At 49.8% G+C, this 20230-nt stretch overlaps 1 protein-coding gene across 1 annotated transcript in view; it reads right to left on the reverse strand.

Annotated features, from left to right (window-relative positions):
* Positions 1 to 20230, reverse strand: part of UBE2O (ubiquitin conjugating enzyme E2 O) — a 60592-nt gene continuing 40362 nt past the window's right edge. The window contains exons 5-18 of the mRNA XM_054278982.1: positions 19220 to 19283; positions 17411 to 17554; positions 16687 to 16796; positions 15730 to 15880; positions 14490 to 14995; positions 11626 to 11780; positions 10636 to 10748; positions 9474 to 9599; positions 8391 to 8480; positions 5459 to 6116; positions 4485 to 4621; positions 3787 to 3990; positions 3077 to 3134; positions 1 to 1701 (exon numbers count right to left, since the gene is read on the reverse strand). Coding sequence (XP_054134957.1) covers positions 995 to 1701; positions 3077 to 3134; positions 3787 to 3990; positions 4485 to 4621; positions 5459 to 6116; positions 8391 to 8480; positions 9474 to 9599; positions 10636 to 10748; positions 11626 to 11780; positions 14490 to 14995; positions 15730 to 15880; positions 16687 to 16796; positions 17411 to 17554; positions 19220 to 19283 — 3223 coding nt within the window. The 3' untranslated portion in view covers positions 1 to 994. The remainder of the gene's footprint in view (positions 1702 to 3076; positions 3135 to 3786; positions 3991 to 4484; positions 4622 to 5458; positions 6117 to 8390; positions 8481 to 9473; positions 9600 to 10635; positions 10749 to 11625; positions 11781 to 14489; positions 14996 to 15729; positions 15881 to 16686; positions 16797 to 17410; positions 17555 to 19219; positions 19284 to 20230) is intronic.

The raw sequence follows: 20230 nt of genomic DNA on the forward strand, positions 1-20230 counted from the left end.
GTGACCCTGAGCACCCGTGTGCAGCTGGAGAGGGAGCAGCAGCCACACCAGGCTCATCCAGATCTACAAGAGGCCCCAGGGTCACTCAGTGCTGCCTGCCCGCGTGAGGCCGGGATCCAGGGTGGGTGTAGTGCTGTGTGACAGCCGGGATGGCTGGAACAAAAGATACCTAAGCAATAACAAGGGCAGAACCCTGAATCCCATGTATTTCTAGAAGACAGGCATGCATGGTGGGGAAAGGGAAGTTTGCCTCACTCTGGAGAAAAAGAAGTGGGGATGGCTAGACTTGCCTCCAGGAGACTGACCTGGAAGTTGCAGAACTGCATGGAAATCTGCAGCATTCCCAGGGCAGCACAAGTGCCAGTGCAGAGCTCTGGCCCTGCCTACCAATCCCGACTGGAAGAACCTTGTAGCTATGGGTGAACAACTAAGACTAGAGCAACTCCGTATGGTGTAGACAACTCCAATGCAAACACAATCCAATGTCTAAGTACAGATAAGCTGGGGTAGACTTCATAGAACCCATGGGAACGCTGAGAAAAAGAAAAGACTGGGAGGGCATTGCCCTTCATTTCCAGAAACTACAGCAATCCCTTCTCCTGGCTGGAACCCCACCAGAACAAACTGCTGGGTGTAGCGCTGGGTGGGAAGAGTCCTTGTGTGGAAAGGTGCCCCAAGATGAAAGTGCAGAGGGAACGTGGCTGCAAGACTTGCTTCTGTGCAGGTCTCAAATCTTACCATTGCAGGGTCAAACTCGCAAGAAGAGCACGTACATGGGACAGGGGAAAGGAAGAGGGGTTGGGGGAAAAGAGTTATTCATGCTTAAACAACCTTTCCTCAGAGGAGCAGTCAGGCCTACCACCTTCTTTGGAACAAACCAAGCTGAGGAAGAAAAGCTGGAAGGAGAAGCCAGTTGATTGATAACAGCATTTGCCAATTTACTTTCTGCTGCTTTCCCTTCTCCCCTGCACCTGCCTGTCCCTAACCTGATGGTTTATTTGTCCTCTGTCCACTCTGGGATGTTGGCCCCTGCTAAGGCAGCCCGGTACTGCTGCAAGACACCGCGGATGCTTTTAATGAACCCCTTGGACAAAGGGAAGAGGGGAAACCCGATATCGGGGTAACCGCTCTTCTCCGGCAGGAAACTCCTGTAGCTCTTTCTCCTTTTCTTTGGTTTCACGCTGGGCTGCGAGGCCGAGTCCTGGGCAGCCTTCCCCTCGTCCGTTCGGTCTCTGGCCAGGTCCCTCCTGGCTTGGCCCGCGCTCTCCGAGTCTGACAACTGTTGGAGGTCGCCGGCGTCGGGCGTCTCGTCCGGCTCCTCCTTCGCGTCCGGCGCCGAGTCGGACAGTTCGGCGGCGCCGCCCTCGGCCAGCGCCCCCGCCGCGTCCCCGGGGCTCTCGGCGCTCGGCAGCGAGGCGCAATCCGCCCCGTTGGCCCGTTCGTGGCTGCGCTCCACCAGCTCGTTGGTCTCCAGCCAGGACTCGATGCGGGACACCAGGCGCCAGCCGTGGCAGCGGAAATGCTCGCGGATCTCGTGCTCGAAGACCTCGACGGGCCGGCGCAGCAGCTGCATCATGGACTGCACCACGCGGATCAGCGTCATCTCGTTGTAGCAGCGGCTGTTCTCGTAGCCCTCCTGCAGCCCCCGGTCGCTGTCGAAGCCGGCCTCGTTGTAGTAGGGCTCGTTCACCAGGATGAGACCTGCGGGAGAGCGGACGGCAAGGGGTTAAAGCGGGGACAGCATCGCCGTCCCCTGCCAGGCCTCTCCTGCCAAGGGGGTCAGGCACAGGCCAGGCTGAGCCCCCAGAAGGTGCAGGATGCAAAGGTCTGGTGTGATGTGGTAGGGAGTGGCATCTGTGTTCCTTGGCACAATGCAGAGGGCACACAACAGCTGAGGAGTTCAAAAGGGCAGGAAGGGAGAGGTTTCACAGCTCCTTTCACTTCCCTCCTGCAGAAAACCCCACAAACACAACAAAAGCTTTTATTTTCCTCCTCCTCTAAATCAGAACAAAGGCCAGACTGCATCAACAGGATTTGAGCTGGCCACGTTCTGCTCTGTCCAGCAAAGTCCCACCAGACATTACAGTTCTGAGACACAGAAGACTGTGACAAGCCACCTTTACCAAGATTTCTCCTGCTTACTTCTGGTCTAATGAAATTACAGGTATGTGGCAATAGCCCCAGCACTGCCAGGCTGCTGGCAGCCTGCCACAAGTTGCATTAGAGCCGGGGAGATCATGTGTCTCTCAAAACCCAGGCAGCAGGAAAGGAGATTTTCCCCTAACACCAAGTTGCTCCAGTAAAACATTTAGTATTTCATTTTCTAAATTTGGATCCTTGGCTTCGGAAACCAGAAAAGGCTTTTATTGTGGTGTCCTTCCCCCACAGGAGGATACAGGTGGACTGTGGGAGTTCAGAGGAGCAGGAGCAGCCTCCAGTCAGCAGGAACCCTTGCTCTGTGTCAAAGGTTTCTCATCACATGCCTGAGCTCCCTGCACAGAAAGTCACCCAGGAGGAATTTATGTGATTTAGTGTGTCTGCTCCCAAACTGGATGGGGCAGAGCAAAGCCCCATGGCAGGAAGCCCTGGGGCTCGTCTAGGCACACCCCTGATTATTCTCTGCTTTGGTAGGAGCATAAACACCAGCATCATGTGCAAAACATGTCCCAAGTAGGATGGGTGGTGACTCAGTGGGGATAAAAAAAAGTCCTGCAAAGGAGGCCCAGTTTGGCAACTTCAACTAACTTTGGTAACAGGCTGAGGACACGGTGGTTCACCTCCGTCAGCTCAGAGTAACAAAGCAGACAACTCTGTGCCTGGCTGCTGCAGTGAGAAAAGGGAAAGCATTGTGTCAGAGCCCTGGGATGCAGCCAGAGCTCTGGGCATGAGAAGAGCTGGCACCTGCTTCCACTGCTCAAGCAGAGAGATAAGGACACTGCTTTGTCCAGCAAGGTGAGACCAAAAGGCAGCACTGACCCAGCTGGGGTGGCAGATCCCAATTGTGTGCCCCCCATAAATCAACATCCCTTCCTCCCTCTGCCTTTTCCTGCCCCACAGGCTTGGCAGGAGTATTTACCTTGGATGGAGATGAGCACTTGAAGGAGACTGGATTTACTGGTCCACCTTTCTGTCCCCTGAAATGCAAACACAAATATGTTAAAGGACTGAAGCACCATCAGCTTGCTCTGTGACTACTGTCAGATGAAGTGAGGCCCCAGCTCTGCATTCCTGTTGCTGACATCCTGTGGCTCACAGCAGGAACAGGGAACTGACTCCATGAGCACGTGATGTGCTGCTGTCCCATCTCAACAACACATCTCCCCGTTATTTTTTTACCAGCACCACACCCCCTCAGGCCAGTTCTGTCTGGAACTGTGTAAACTTGCACACCAACCATCAGTTCCAACCCCTTCCCAGCTGCCCTGTCCTGCTCAAAACCTATTTCCCTGGCTCTGCTTATTCAAAGTCTCCAGCTGGACTTTGTACCGCATGATTTGTCCACAGTGTGGAAGACAGAGCCCCAACCCACAGGCACACCCCATGCTGGTGCTGGCATCTCTGCTATGGCTGGACTGACCACAGACTTCTCATTGAGGAGAGACAGTTGAGCCAAATACAGACCCAGAAAAAGCCAAACAACACCAGTTATCTGCTCCAGACACCTAAACCAGTGCCCAAAGCCCAGGCCACTCCAGCTCAAGCACCACCCAAGAGAGAAGTCTGGTAGGAAGTGACTTGCTCCAAAAGCAGCCCAGCACAAGCCCTGCTCCTCAGGGCCAGCATTACCTTGCCAATCCAGGTGCCCAGGAGGCTGACACACACTTTGCCATTGTCGTACAGGTTGGGGTTCAGCCTCCCACTGCACTGGGAGAGGTAGCGGAACAGGGGCGGCACGGCGGGGTAGATGTTGGGGAGCTGGATGTCGAACAGGAAGAGTCCATCTTCATAGGGTGTGCGTGTGGGCCCTTTGATAAGTGCTGAGAAGAGATCCTGTGGGGAGAGGCAGGAGGTCAGGCACTGGGAAACACCCTCTTACCCTGGCAGAGCTGTATTTACACACAGGGAGAGTGGGGATGTGATTGACTTGGCCCTTTCGAGTGTCAGGTCAAGCAACACATCTCAGGCACCTTCCCAGAAGTTGCACCCTGAGAGCAAAGTGAGCTTTGCAACTGAAACAGGGCTTCGAGGAGGGCCAAAAATGCCAAATTTACTCCCTGCTGACACAGCCCCTTGCTGGTTGCCTTCCCACTCAGCACCCAGAACAGGCTCCCTGCAATCAGCAGCTCCTTTTTTGCCACCCCGACTCAGGGAATGCAAAAGCAGCAAAAGCAGCCATTTTGGGTAATTACAGCCCTACTTCACATAATGCACACATTCCTGCAGCTCTAATGCAAAGGATTAGGGCTAAGCAGGCAATTCCAAAGACAGGGATCTGGATGCTGAGCCCAGCACCAGCACAGAGGCATCTGAGAGCTGGCACTTGCCATTCGATCCTCGAAGGTTTTCACCATGATGCCATCGGGCAGGGAGGTGGCCAGCAGAGCCATCTCCTTCCGCACCGTGCTGAAGAACTTCTTGGCTTCTGGGGGCTGGAACTCCATTTTCTTGAAGGCATGGGAGTCTGTGGGACAAAGAAGACAACAATTACAGCCTGACTTTGGAAACTGCCACAGGTTCCTCATGAAGGCAAATCTACCCATGTGTAATATGCATCAAGTGGAAGAGAGGAGTTCACTTGCTTTGGTGCTGAGCCAGGAGAGATGATTTCCCACACAGTGCAGCAACCACAACCTGCATCTCCTGTTCTCACTGTCCCACACAACACTGTCCCCTGTGCTCCGGCGAGGAAACCTGTCCCACAGCTGGGACAATCCCACAGAACAACGGCCCTGCCAAACCTAACACAGCTCCCCACTTTCCCTTGCCCACACCTGCAGCTTCACAACAGTCTGCTCACCTTTCCCACCCAGGCTGGAGCACCTTGGGTTCCACTGTCACCAATGTTTCACTCAGCCAGGTGCTTTTTTTAAAACTGGTGCCAGTGAATAAGGACACTCACTCACCAAGGACACCAGCTGGTTTTGTTCTGCTTCTCAACCAATTCAGTCTTGAAAAAAAAAGCCTGAACAAACCCTGCAACTTGCAAGGAAATGTCTGCAATGGAAAGCAACTGATGTCTGCAGCCCTCCAATGTTAGTCACCACCCTGGGAAAGAGGGAAGCACACTTCTGAGGCTTGGGAAGGTGCAGGAGTGCCTAGAGATGCTATCTAAAAGCCATGCTGAGGTCCCAGAACACACTGTGCAACAGCAGTTGGCTTAATTTCTCTTCTCTAGTTAATGAGCTATGAAAAGGACTAAGAAGAAGAGAGGATACAGAACCCAAAAGGTTTGAGGCAAAGGTTTTGGATAAAGAAACACTGCAGGAGAGCAGTGAAGGACTGAGTGTCCCACACCCACCTGGAGCATACTCCAACACAGAGAACACTTCTCCCTTGGCACTGGTGAAGGTGACTCCAGGCTTCCCTCCACTCTGCTGGCAGAGCACTGGGGTCTCACTGGGCCACTCTGACCTCACTGGTGTCTGTGCCTCTGCTTTTTCTTCCTTCTTCTCCGTCTCTACCATGGCTTCCATCTTTTCCTCCTCAGCAATAGCCACATTATCCAAGGTTTTCTTTAGATTTTCCTGCAGCTTTTTAATATCGTCCAAGAACTTCTTCTCTCGAGTGGGTTTCTCCAGTTCCACAGTTGGGGAGGTGGGAGAGCCAGTCAGCAGCTGCTCCACAGTCATATTTTTCAGGCTTTCCAAGATCTTGATGGCCTCCTTTAGTTCCCTGAAGCTCTTTGGGGCTCCATCCTTGCCAGCTTTTTCTGTAGCAAGATCTGCAACTGCCATAGCCACAGCTCCCTGGACTTGCTCTTCTACTTTTTTCACCTCCTCTGCTGCTGGTTCCTCAGGCTCAAAGTCCTCAATTTTTGGGTGGTCATCTTCCATGAGGCCATTATCTGTCTCCCAGCTGTCACTTTCATCCTCCCACTCTGAGGATGCCCCGCTGGTGCTGCCATCAACAGAATCATAGTCTGACTCCTCAATTTCTGATTCAATATTGTACAAGTGCTAAAGGAGAACAGAGTAACACGAGACTTAGGCTGAAGCACAGTTTTAGTTGTTTTTAAAATAAGTCATGAAAAAGGAGTTTCCATTTGGAATTGTTTGGGCTGTTTAAACCCATTCCATCTATACTGGCACAGATTATGAAACCACACAGTCCTATCCTCCACTTTTCCAACTATGCCATTGGGGGTAAAACTAGGGCAAGTTCTAGATGGGCTGCAGTCCTCCCACTGTCTGGGATCCTGCCCTGGAGAGCAGGCAGGTGCCCCACAGCTCCCTGGGTGCCCCAGGGTTTCAGAACACAGAGCTCAGAAGGTATTTGGTATCATGTGAGGAGTTGGTATTTCTGGTCCTGCTTCTGCACCAGCAACTGTGCTTGGCACAGAGCCCTGGTTTGGCTGCCTCCACACTCTGCCCTTCCACAGAGACAATGCTGGAACCAGGAACACATTCCTGTAGCAGCTCTCCCCTCCTGTAGCACACAATATTTGCCAAGAGAGCCTTGCTAGACTGCTTTAGCTGTTATATGTGGCTACTGCTTAAAATTCAGCTGGGACAATGGAGCCTCACCCAAGCTGCTGAATAAGCTCTTACATAAAATGCTCTCTTCCCTCTCACTACTGGAAGCTGAACACATCCCCACTCCATCCAGCCTCACCTCCTACAACTTGCTTTTGCACATGCTACGTCTCAGGAGGTCTCTCTGCAGAGGTTTACAGAGCTCCTCCAGCTTAAAGCACCAACACAGAACCAGGGGAGCAAGAACACTTTTACAGGGCTGTGCTTGCAGTGACAAGATAGAAGCATTTTATCCACAAGCTCCTGATACTTGAGTGACAGCCCAAGAATCCTCTTAATCTTGCAGCACACAACCCCAGAGGCTGAAGCACAGGGACCCTCAGTCATCCTGTCAAAGCCTTCAAGTGAACCAGCACTGTTGAGCCAGTCCTGTGCCACCCAGAGCCAGGCAGCCAGCAGAGGTTAGCTGGGTTCAACACAAGTGACTGCAGGCACCAAAAGCCATCAAAACTCACTGCCCTCAAAGCTAATCCAAATCTGAGTTGGAAAGTTAATTAGTCTGTTATGCCATCTTTATTTTTAGAGCTGTGAAAAAGCACCCAGACAGCTCGTCTCTGGGCACATGGTCAGGCATTGATAAATCATGGTTTTACCAACTGATAATTCACGCTCCTGACATTTCCCTAACTCCCATCATTACGCAGAGGAGCAGAATCGAAGGGACTGGCGTGACACAGCAGGAGCTGCTGCAGAGCACACTGCAGTGTGAGAACAGCCCTTTGTGGAGCAGGCATCAGACCTCTGATTGTGCCTGTGATCCAAGCACATGTGACAACGGGGAAGGGAGACAGCAGCCTGCTTTGTACGCCCCAGTCCCCTGCCACAGTGCAGGCATTGACTGTTCTACTGTAATTAATGCAGAGCTGCTTGCTTTAGAAAGGGATCTTGGTCAAGTGCATTGTACTTGCTAAGGCATCTCTGCAGTGGAGGCAGCGGCTGCTCTGGCAGGGACAGAATGGACTCTACAGATGTAGGTTGTCTTGTATTTTTAGGCTGTCTGCCTTCATTCCAGGCAACAAGGAGAGAAGACATGGGATGAAACTGTATGGGGAGTAGCAAGTACGAGTACAGGACATTACAACAAAAGCCTTAAAAGAACCCCAGACAAATGAGCAGGGAGCAGTGGATTAGCAGTGTGGCTGTATCTGTATTTTTCAGCTTGCATTCAACCCTTTCCCTCCCTGTCTGGGAGAAGATTTGAGTCTGATCCCTAGGTTAGCTAAGGTGACAATTTGTGGCTCTGGCCCAGCCTCTGGAGGAGTTTCTTTAGTGAAAACCCCACTATGGTGGTGTTTCACAAGAGAGACAGAACATGCAATCGTCTTTTGGCAGTGCCTTGGTTGGGCAATGCACAAACCTGGGCTCCAGTCAGAACCAATGATCCCTGAGCTCTGCCAAGCCCCAGGTGCCTGAGGCCAGGAGCAGGGCAGTGGGCAGAGCTTGTGAAGGCAAAGAGAGCCTGTCCAGGCTTTCCTAACCACTAGATTAGAGAGCACTTATGACCAACTGTCTGCCTCCTGATAAAAGGATTTTCCTGTGATAACAGAATTGGAAAGCCACCCTATCACATGGGACTGCACCAATCAGCAGAGCAAGAGTCCCTAACCCAGTGAATCTCTCTACACACAGCATTTAAATCTACATCTCATCACTCAGCTAAGAGTTACAGTGACACTGGGAGCTGGAACAGGACCTCACCTGAGGCAGAATGATAGTCTTGGAATTGTCAGCCCACACCACTTCCACCTTGCTGCTGACATCCACACGAGCCACCTGTCCGACAGAGGGCTGTGGAGACAAGAGTGCTTTGTCAGTCCCTTTTCCTCCCCAGGCACTTCAGTGCAAAGCAGGAAGGATTTGAGAAATACATTCCCCAGCTGGAGAACCACCTAGAGCAACACCTGCATCCTCCATACAGAAACCACACAACTCTGCCATGGACAGGGCTCCACAAGGAGCAGGAGTGCTGGTCTGGCAGGAGATCCTGGTATTTGACAGGACCAGCAGCCTTTCAGTGCCAGCAAGGAACAGGTCCTCCTTGGGATGGGGGTGCCCTCTAGTGGGGTGCCCTCAGCTCCCCCAACACCCAGCAGCAGGGGCTCCTCAGAGAGAGAGCACAGGCATGAACAAACAAGCCACAGTCTTGCAGGGCGTGCAGGCAAGGGACACCTCGCCCTGCAGCAGGTTATTTAGGTCAGCTGAGCAGGCTGGGATGTGTTTCATGCTGTAACAGCCGCACTACACTTTTTAACACGTTTTTAGGGCAGCAGGCTCAAAACACTCCAGAGGTGTTTTGTCTACAATATAAATTGTTCTTTCCTCCCCCAAGGAAATCAATCAGCTCAACAAAATTAACATGAACATAGCTCAGTCACCATAGCTGAACCCCAGTCTTCTGTTGCCAAGTGAAACAGGTTTCATGACAAATCCACCTCATGGTTGCTCAGGAGCCCACAGAATATCCTTTTATTACAAGTTACTCTGAAATCCTAAGCACGAGTTCTATGAAAAGCCCTCAGGCATATGTTCAGTCCTTGTCTCAGCTTCACTCTTGCTCTGCTGCAGAGTGCCATCAAGGCCAAAGCATTTCAAGGTTGCATCTCCACCAGCCAGAGCTCTGATGTGTTACTCATGACAGCAGGGGACACCAATACAAAATCAGGAAGCTAGGGAGGTTATTTAGGATGCCAACGCGGGGTCTAACACCTTCCTATCCACCTTTCCAAGTGTCCCCACCAGCACTGGTGACACAGTGGGCACAGCCCCGTGCCCAGGACCCACCTCGTCCTCCTTGGCGGCGGCGCCGTCGGAGTTGCCGATGCGGATGACGATGTCGGTGGTGCGGAAGCGGAAGTCGGGGTGGTCGGCGATGTCGTAGACGCTCACGTCCTCCTCCTCCCCGATCAGCTGCACCCACACACAGGGACAGGTCAGCCCCACAGGCTGCACTGACCCCCAGAGCACACCCTCAGCCCTGCAAAGCACTTGGTGGTTTGTTTGATCCCTTTTCGGCCTGCAAGGGGCTGCTGCTGCTGTCCTGCTTTGTCACCTCGTCCAGTGGATCAAGGCGCAACAATGAAAGGAAGCAGATATTCTCTCTCATCTGCTCACCCTCACTTTTACCTCAGGGTTCATGCCACCATGACAAGGAGATGTGCAACCACAGTGCTTTATTCCCTTCTCAACATCCAGATTTCTCAAAGCAGTTCTCAAGGGCCCAAAGGGCAAGAGCTTACTTTTGAAATTATCCAATGCAACAGGAAGTATATGACAAAAAACCCTGTCATTTAATGGGAAACATCTTTCCTTTGATTTCTCCTGGAGAAAGAGAGCTAGGAGCTCATGAATTATGAGATATAAGTGAAGCACAACCCTAGGCCAGACACATGTTCTGCTTCTGCATGTGAAGGGCCCTGCTCAGTTATGACAATGTGCTCTGGCAGGCCAAGACAAAGCAGTGTCGAGGCCCCCTCTGCATCTTGATAGACTACAGTCTGTCAAGACTCTGAAAAATACATTGCAGCATTCCTAAAAATCCCAGGAAAAAGGTTAACTGTGGGCAACAGTATCTGGCAGATGCAAACACAACAATGTGCAACAGATTGATCCTATTTTTATGAACCATGCAAAGACATGGGGAGGAAAAATTCTCATAGTGAACTCAAGAAATCAATTGTCTGTGACAACTTAAGCAAAAATATTCATCAATACCAGAACTTGATGATGCCATGGGATGTAAATTATCTGCCTGATCTTTGCCACCTCACAGGCATGTACAAATATGAAGTGACATCACCTCTAGCTAAGTCTCTCAGGTCCATAAGCATTGTTCCCTTCCTCAAGGACACACAATCAATGCAGAGCTGATTTCCAGGCTTATCTGTGTTTATCTGTGAGGCATGTGTTATTTTGTGGCTGCTTTCTCTTGGCTAGTTGCACTTACCTCCACATCATCTCCACTGGGTTTCAGCTTGAACCACTTCACCACACAGGTACGGCCGATGTGGTCCCCAGACTGCACCACTCCATACAAGCCAGGGTCCTGGGAGCTCTGAGCTTTTGGTCACAATGGCAGGGAAGAAAACAGACAAATCAGACAAAGGAGCACAGACTTTGCTCAGTGACTGAGGCTGTCAGCTCCTGGGCTCTCATGGCTAAAGCCTTCCACTTGTGAATGGCATGAGGAAAAACACTTCTTCCTACACAGTGAGAATTGTTGCCAAACTAGAATGGTAGAGCTGGAGCTGATGGGTAAGTTTAGTTTCCACAGACTACGTGCAACCCAGAAGACCAGTCAGACATTACTCATCAGAAATGGCCACATAAAACAGCCTCTATTTATGCTAAGCCAGATTTCCTGCTTCCCAACCTAAGTGTCTTCTGGTCCCCACTGCTGAGGGTCTACCCTTGCTAGAAAAGGAGCTGAGAGCCAGATGGTTTCATCAATATTTCATATCCAAAAGCTCCAAGTCTCCTTGAACTTGTCCTGTGGCCCTCACTAGCATCAGCAATTGGTTTGGTGAAGAAAAGGGATACAAGAAGAGGCCTCTGGATCCCAAAACTCAATGAAAAAAACATGAGGGTCATGATAAATCAGTCATACAGAGATAACAGCCTGAGGTAAGCTGCTTGTTTCTCCCCTCACTGTGGGACAGAGCTCAGAGCTGTTGGCCCTTTAAAGGTAGGCAACTCCTGCTCTGCAGAAATACTGAAAATCTTAGTTTGGATCCTTGGTATTTATTCTTTCCACATCCTTCCTGTTGTCATAGCTCAACTTTGGTATGTCAATAATGGTTCTCTGTTGCCATTCCCACCAAGTCAGCTGAGTCACTGCTGTCCCTGTCAGGTGCCCACCTAACAGCTACAGAGCAAATTAGGGGATCCAAACTGAACAATACTTTGTAATTAAGAGCATTGCTCTGACACCCAATACCTCTTTTGTCCACCACAAAATCTCCAGGGCAGAACTCGTTGTTGTCCAGGTGGTGGACAGGGATCAGCTCGTTGGAGCGGATGTTTGTCTCCACGGTGCCATCCTGCCACATCACATCAGCTGAAGTCATCGTGGTCACCACCTCCACAGCAACCCTGGCAGCACAAAAAGGCAATGAATTGGCAAAGGGAACATCAAGGATCAAGATGGACCTCAGCAACACAAAGGAACACAGATCAGCAGGCTGGGAAGGCAGTCAGAAAACCCTATGCAGGGCACATGGACACAGCTGCACAGCAGGCTTTGTTTTGATGGGCTCTCAACCCCTGCAGGAGTTACATTGCTGAAGGAGCACTGACTTTCCAGGGAGCTCCTGCTGAGTTCATTTTTATTCCTAAGGAGGCAAATTAACATCTACTAGCACCCACTTTCTGCCCCTGACAGGAGATTCAAATAGTTTGAAGCTTGAGATCTTCTCCACTGGAGCACCTTCTAGCTCTGAGGAGTCTTTGAAAGTAGAAGAATACATGAGTGGAAAGATAAATCATCACAGCCCTTCCAGAGAGGAAAAAAAAAACCAAAACAAAGGAAAGAGGCTACACATTGAATGTGAGTAAAGCAAAAGGATTTTGTTTAAAAGAGAAAAATGTCCTCCCCAGCTGTTCAAACACACATGTGTCTCTGCAGCTCAGAAATTAAACCCAAACACACCACAATGGACCACATGCTGGTTCTCTGCTGTGGGGCTTCACAGGGATGCTTGACAAGGCAAAGTGCTTGGGGCAGGAGGGGCAGCCTAGCTGGACACTCTTCTAATGAGCCCTCCACTAATTTCATGTCTCCTACAGAACAGAACAAACCAAACCTCATACTGGCTTTTAAATCTTCCCTTTACTTTGCTGGCCAGCCCTTCCAGAATAACACAAGTGCTGGATTTATGTTAGTTTCAGAACCAAATCAGAATGAAGATACAATAGGCAAATACAGCTGTTTGTCCCCAGCCCTGTTTTTATCAATGTCAGAGAAATATTTTTAAGTGGAAACAAGATGAAGTTTTAGCAGGGCCAGCACTTAACAACAGAAATTATCAGAGAAGGGTCTGTAACAGGCCAAGTGTGTGTGTGATACACAACAAGATGGTTTCTGTGTGACAGAGGACACGTCTGGGGGACAGAGGATGGCATGTGCAGCTGAGGATGGGAGTGGAAAGGCTGTGCAAGGAAATGAGGCACTCTTGTCTGCAATGGTGGCTCCAAACAAAAATCAAGACTTGGTGTTAATAAAAATCCTTATATATCCTCACTGAAAGATATCCAGCTGTCTGTGTGCTGCACAGAGAGCTGCAGCAGGTCACTCACTGATGGCAAAGCCACATGCTGAGCTGGCCCCTGCAGCCACACTGCCCAGGAGCTGCCACATCCCATGTGCATCACTGAGCGCAGGCAGCCCAGGCATTTCTCAGCAGTGCCTGGCAGAACATCTCTGATGACCAGAGAAACATGTCTGATTCCTCAGCACCCCAGAGGAACATTCAACAGCACTGGCCTCTCACACTGAGCTGTGCCCAGCTGCCCCATGTACCCATCACAGCATCAGCTGGGGGCTCTCAGTCTGTGCTCCTCTGACTCCTACTCTGTGCCATGGTTGTCTCTGCATCTCCTTGTGTTGAGCTGCCCTGATCAGCACTGGAATTTCCTGGGGTTGACACAGGGATTTCTCCCCTCTGCCTGGATGGTACAGGGAGCCACCAGGTGCCCTAGCTGAGCTCTCCTTAGAAAAACCTTGAATAAAACAGAGACACTAAGCGGGGGAGTGAGACATGAAGAGTGAACCGAGGATCTGTTCCCAGGAACTCTATCACACACTCCTGTTTTTTCTCACACTTGGATGCTGCTCTGCTGGGCTTTGTGACCTTCAAATCTAATTTCTCCAGAACTTACAAGGACTACAAGAAACACTCACAGGCAAGGCTAAATACCTACAAAAAATGCCAATGAAGTTCGTGACATTCTCAAACTAGTGAATCTCGTGAATAATCTCTGATAATGTCACTTTCCTGAGAGAATTCTCCCATGTTCTCTTGCATCAGTTGATGCAGAATCTGTACACAACTAAGCAGCCCAGGGAAGACAGGCAGACCACTTGTCAGATGTCCTTCCATCCCATGAAAACAGTTTAAACATTCTAAGTTAAAGGTAAAAGCTGCTGACATCCATTTTTGTCTAGAAATGGGCAGATATATGCAGTGCCCCCTCCCTCAAGCTACTGAAATAAATTCCTCCAAGGCTCTCAAGGAGTGAGTGCAATTTATTCATTAAACAATTCTAACATTGAGAAGTATACTGCTGGCAAAAATGGCAGATCTCTGCAGAGCAGGGCCAGGATAACAGAGCCCACAGCAGCACTACCCTTGCCAGCTCAGAGCTCTGTGCTGCTCTGGAGACAGCTCTCCAGGATAAGCTGTCCATTCCTAGCATGGTCTGTCCTCAGCCTCTCTGCAGAAGCTGCCAATAAGGTAACCAATTAGTGTCATGTTTAAGTTGTGTGATCTTTATTCACCTCCTTCCCTGCACAGAGAACCCAGCACAGCACAGATATGCTGTCCATGCCCTGAGGCACAGCTGAAATGGAATAGCATCAGTGTCAGGTCACATGGCCCCAGTTTCATCAGGAGCTGGACTGAGACCAAGCTGATTCCACACAGGCCACTGCACAGTCATCACAAGATAATTGCTGTCAGTTACTACCAAGCAGAGCCCAAACTCCCCATCGTCCTGCACCCGAGTTCAGGTGCTGCTTTACAGCTGAGCACTTGGGGAAAGGAGATTTTGGCAATTACAAATGGGTGTGGAAGTTCAGCTCACCTGTCTCCTGGCTTAAACTCTCGTGAAACCTTGGTCTTCTTCTTCTTGTGCTTCCTCTTCAAGTTTTTGATGGAAAGAGGGATGCTCTTCTTGCGGCAGGTGCCGCTGCCACTCTGGGACGAGGCAGTGGAGCTGGCAGAAGAGGTGACAGAACTGGTGTCATCAGTGTCATCAGCTGCCTCATCATCAGCATCCTGCTCCATGGACTGCAGCCTGTAGTCAGGCAGCCCTTCATCCTTCAGGAGAAACGGGGCCTGCTGCTGCTGCTGTGCTGCTGCTCCCTCTTTCTCCTTGCCTGTTTCTTCAGGCTGCTCCTCCTTTCTCTCCCCAGGACTTGGTGCACTGTTGGAAGAGTCATCCAGCTCACACTTGGATTCAGGCTTAAGCTCCTCTGATTTTTGGTCAGCAGCTGCAGCAGACTCTTTGTCAGGGGCTTCACCTGTGCCCTGAGACTCTGGGGAGCACGACATGATCTTCACAATCTGCTTCTTCAGCAGCCGCCTCACCTGGACAGAGCAGACGTGGGTCAGACCTGTGCCTGGGCACTCAGCAGCCTGGGGAATGCTCAGCTTTGTGCAGGAAAAACAGCACTCATGGGGCTCTGCAAATTTCACCTGCACCAGACTACTCTGCAAACCAGCAGCTCACAGTGCTCTGCTCAGGAGCAGCACTGCACTAGCCCACGTGAAGTGAGCTTTGCTCCTTCAGCTTATTTTAGGCATGTTTTGAACTTTTTTACCATGGAAGGTCACAAGTAAATCCATGTAACATGCACAGAGGTCACCATCTACACACTGATGACATCCTGTTATTCTAGGAACGCCATGGTTCTACAGCCAGCAGGTACAGACATGATTCATGTGGCCTAGGAAGCAAAAACAACTTCCTTGCTTCTCTGTAGCAAGGATTTAACCGAACATTTCAGCTCCATGAGAATGCTAAGGAAAACAACATGTTTTTAAATCCCAGCTGTCAGAGCACACTTGACCCCTGCAAGGTGCCATTTCTGTGCTGAGGCCCTGTTCGTGTTCTCTCAAGGTGCAGCTGCATGCTTCACCCAGAGCAGTCAGAGTGCTCCACAAGGTGACTTCCCTGCTGGCAACAACAAGCCATTACTCCTACAACCACTCCAGGAATCACATTTCAGACCACATGACTACCAGGAAGATGTCTGCTTTAAAAGCCACAGTGACCACAAATGCTTAGAGATGTCAATGCCTCCCTCGACCCCCCAACTCACCTTTTTGGCAACTGCTCCTTCACCCAGGACACAATTCCTCTCTGGACATTCACAGGTGATTTTTGCAGGTTCCACCTTGTCTGGGAACACGTAGAGGCACCTTTCCCCAAGCTGCCTTTGGGCATGGTCAAAGCAGCCCAGACGCTTCACCCTGGCAGAACAGGAGAGCCATGAGCACAGGACAGAAACAGAACCCAGCAGTGCCCAGGGCCCTGACAAGGCTTGGCACAGCCTCACACCAACAGTGCTGCTGCAGGGCTGGCACAGCACCACATCAAATCATTTCCAGGCATACAATTCTAAAGGAGAAGTGGGAATTCCACCAGGGATTGGGTGGGGATACAGAGGGTTTGGGTGGGACACAAAACACTCCTCTCCCTGTAGCTCCCCTCCTCCTCCCAGAGACAGCTGCCAAGAGACATTTGGGGCTTTTTGCTGTAATTTGAGAGTTGCTCCCCTCCAGTGCAGGAGCTCCAGGCAGGACCTACACTGACAGTGCTGCTGCTCATCTGACTTGTCTTTTGAGCTTTCCCAGTCCATTCCAGCAGCTGCAGCCTGCAGAGGGCACCAGTTACTGCCTCAGCACCAGCCCGGGCTGCAGCCGCACCCCTGAGCCCCAGCCCTGACACACACGGAGCTGCAGCCTGCTCCAGGAGTCCAAGGACAAGGGAAGAAGGAAGCTGCTGCCAGACACCACCCAGTGCACGTGTCAGCTGGAGAGAACTTGGCACTAGCAGGATGCTTGCCCTCGTGCTGGTAACTCAAGTGTCTGCTAAACTCATTTGGAAGTTCTCTCGTATTTTTAAATACGAGATTTAAATGCTCTGGGATATGCAGGCATGTAACATAGAAGAAAAAATCCTGCTGGAAACAGAAGCATTGTGTCCCTTCACCTGGTATCCACAGCCTGCAGGGCCTGAGTGCTGGGATTAACAAGGGGTTTCCAAGGGATCTCACCTGGACAGCTTATCCTGGCTGATTATTGAGGGAGGAGGGCTCACACTGTCAGTACCTCCAGGACAGAAGCTTTTAGTGATCCAAGTAACCTTTAGTTCTACCACCTGTACCTACAATGTAGTGATAGAAAAGGCAATTACACATTTCAGAGACTTTCCCAGACCCATATCTCAGATGTCAAAGTTTACACACAGGAAAGTGGCAAACCTGCTTTTATCATTTAATATGGGCAAGTGAAGTTTCACCCATCCAGGACAATCACAGTGCCCCCATAGCCTGACCCCTGACAACAGAGATTCTACAAATTTAACTTTAAGGAAAGACCAGTGGCTTGGGAAGGAAGCAGTCCAATGTCACAAAGAGATATGCTAATGGACTTGGAGCTGCTCCTTCTTTAAGCAAAGAATCAGCAATATTTCTCCTTTTTGGACAGCATACAACATTTAGTTTCAATAGAAGATGTGCTCCTACTGCCCTAATGATCAGCAGTACTGCCCTCTGAGTGTGCTGACACATGATCACTTTACAGGGTGCCAGCAGGGACCCTTGCTAGGATGCTCCAAAGTCCTGCCAGTCCCCAGTGAGAAATTTGTCACCTCAGAACAGCACAGGCACAGCACATTTGCTCTTGGGAGGTTACCATGGCAAGCTGACTCTGCTCCAAACAGCCAGCCAGGGACCATGCAGGCAGAAGGTGGCCATGTGTCAGGGTGTCAGTCCTTACCTCCTCCACCACCACTCTGAACTTGCTCTTTGTGCTCAGAACAGGCTTCACACCCGACAGCCACTGCACACTGGAGAACACTTTAGATGGCCCAATGAGGACTTGTCCAGGATAAAAGCCATATGAATCATCAAAGAAGAGACCCTGTGGGAGAAATAGAGGGGAGAAGTAAAGGACTCTAAGATTTAATATCCCAGCATTTCCCTTCCACCTTTTGTGGTCAGTAAAATTAACTATAAAGGTAAAGTCTGCAAGATGCCCATCTCCTGTATCTCATCCTTTCCTGAAGGCAACCCAACAATTCCTATAGCAACCTGCTGTGTCACACAGCCCACCAGGACCAGGACTTGGTGCAGGAGAAGCAAAGGGACTTGCAATAAACTAAAGATGCACATTTCCACACAGAGGTTCTCAGTAACAAGGTAGCCAAGGTCAGCAGGGCAAGGACATCTCTTTTTCATGCTCTAATTCAAGCACCTATATCTTTCAGAGGGAATGGATGTGTGCCTTCACTCCCCTGCTTGTCATATTTAGTGTGTAAGTATTATTCCTGTCTCAGGTGGATTAGTTAATATGACAGTTCTTTGAAAACAAAAACAGGACAGTAAACACAACAATTGCTTTCCTAGAGCTCCTTCCCACTGATACTGAGTTTCAGAGTGTGGGGGCGGACAGAGCAGTTTAGGGTAGATAAAACACTGAGCACAAAACTGCATCAAGTCTTGTAATTTGTCAGAAGGGATAAGAGCAGTGTGACAAGATCTAAGTCAGGTACCCAACTAACACACAGCAATTCTGAGCACAGGATCAAGAGTAGCACTGGAGACAGCTGATTCAGCCCAAACTGTGATTCCCCAGAGGGCTGTGTACACTTTCAAGGCAGCCTGACTCAAAACAAGCCATCTCAAAATTAGGTAACCACAAGCTAAATGTTGCTACAACATCCATTTAGTGAGCAGAAAACACACTGCAGAACCCAAAGTAGCAGAGGCTATTGGAGAATATCGAGTGACAGAGCACTCCTTTTCTGTACAGAACCAGAAAACCACAGCAGCACATCCTATTGAACTGCTATTCCATTTACTCTTCAACAAGCTGGCATCAAGTTTTAGCAGAAGTGCAGTTTTAGATCAAAGGGACCTTTGCTTTCAAGGCTGGGAAGGATAAGAGCTCAGTGCTTTGCTAGTTCCTAAGCATCACACGTCATCCTCTGTCATCTCCCAGCACTGCTGCCAGGAGTGCAGCAAGGCCCTCTGGAAGAACAAGCAGGCTGTCATCAGCCTTTGAAGGTGAGAGAGGTTAGATCCCATCACACAGCAAACTGTTTTACCCAAAAGCAAGCAAAACCTTCCCTGCCATGTGATTTGGAAAATGCCAGTGTGGCGGCAGGTCTCTGTTCAAAAAACACCACGGACTGCAGTAACAAGAGACATTACATTACATGACCTGAAAACCTGCTTCTAGCAGAACACCTGTTAAACAAAACCCCTTTTTCCAGAAGAGGAACAGTTTTTAAAAGCAGTAAATGGCGTAAGAGCCTTTAGAAGCATGTGCAGACAGAAGGAGCAGTGAGTGAACTGCCTTGACACCAGCCATCTGACAGTGTGTTACACAAGTTGTTTACAAAGAAACCACTTGGATGTATCAATTGTAATACCTCCTGAAACCCTGCTCGTGACTAACATCACCTTTAAACTGTTACTGGAAGTGATACATTCTTAGGATTAATAAATTCGTATGAATTTTGCCTTCTCCCTCCCTCCTGCACAAAAAGTTTCCAAGACAAAGTCAGGAGAGGCAGCAGCTCACCGAGTCACTGACGTGGGGACAAACATCATACAGCTTGGCTCCATCTTCTGTGCTCATGGAACACCTGGAAACAGACAGGAGACACAGGGTCACACTTCCAAAGCCACCCCAAAAGCAAACAGCACCCAAAGAACAGCCTGAGCACTTCTGGCCATGCACCCAGCAGTGTATCACTGAGCTTTTATGGGCCAGAGAAAAACTGGTCATGGACAAGCTGTAAAAGCATTAAAGGTATCTAAAGGTCCCATTCAACATGTAAAAAAGCAAGCTAAGTAACAGGCTGGGTGCTGGACAAGATCTCTCTGCTGCAGAGGTCCCATCTCTTACTCACACCATGTTGGGACTTAAAGGCAATTTGGGCACATTTCTTTTAGTAATTGCTTCATTTCCAGAGTAAGTTCTGGTGGCATTTCAAATGATTCATTAGGAAGAGGTTCTGCAAGCAGTCCCTCACTTTTACACAGCTGTGCAGGAGCTGTTACAAGATTCCAAGCAAAGTTTTAAATTGCACCAATAACTGCAGGCCTTACAGACAGATGTGTGGCTATTTTTCACTCCTAGTTTAACACAGGCCTAAGAACCTTCCAGCCTGGGTTAACCTCACAGTAACAGTCAAAACTCTCAGATGCATCCACCCACCAGTTATCTGCTACAGCTCCCACATTACTCACTTCTCTCAGACTCAGAGCTGGCTGTAGGGTTGGAGATTGGATTGTTGTGTTTTAAACATCAATGTCAACACTCAATTTACAAGACAGATGGGTTATTCCCCAGCTGCCAGGCCCATACACCTCTTGGCCCTCCACTGGCTCCTTCCTTCCCTTGCATCAAGAGTTTGTTGGATAAGACAGGCCTCAGTAACAGAGAATGTAGTGAATCCATAAGGTTAGCACACAAGTCACTGTCTCAGATGCAAGAGGAACAGAATTCAGATCCTTCTGCTGGCTTTGCAGAAATTTCATCACATATTTCTTTCAATATCTCTGGGTAAATCTTTCCCTAGACTTTGGA

The sequence above is a fragment of the Melozone crissalis genome, unplaced genomic scaffold, assembly GCF_028551555.1.
Source record: "Melozone crissalis strain CALT ecotype California unplaced genomic scaffold, PUWL_Pcris_2 ptg000026l_1, whole genome shotgun sequence".
NCBI lineage: Eukaryota > Metazoa > Chordata > Aves > Passeriformes > Passerellidae > Melozone > Melozone crissalis.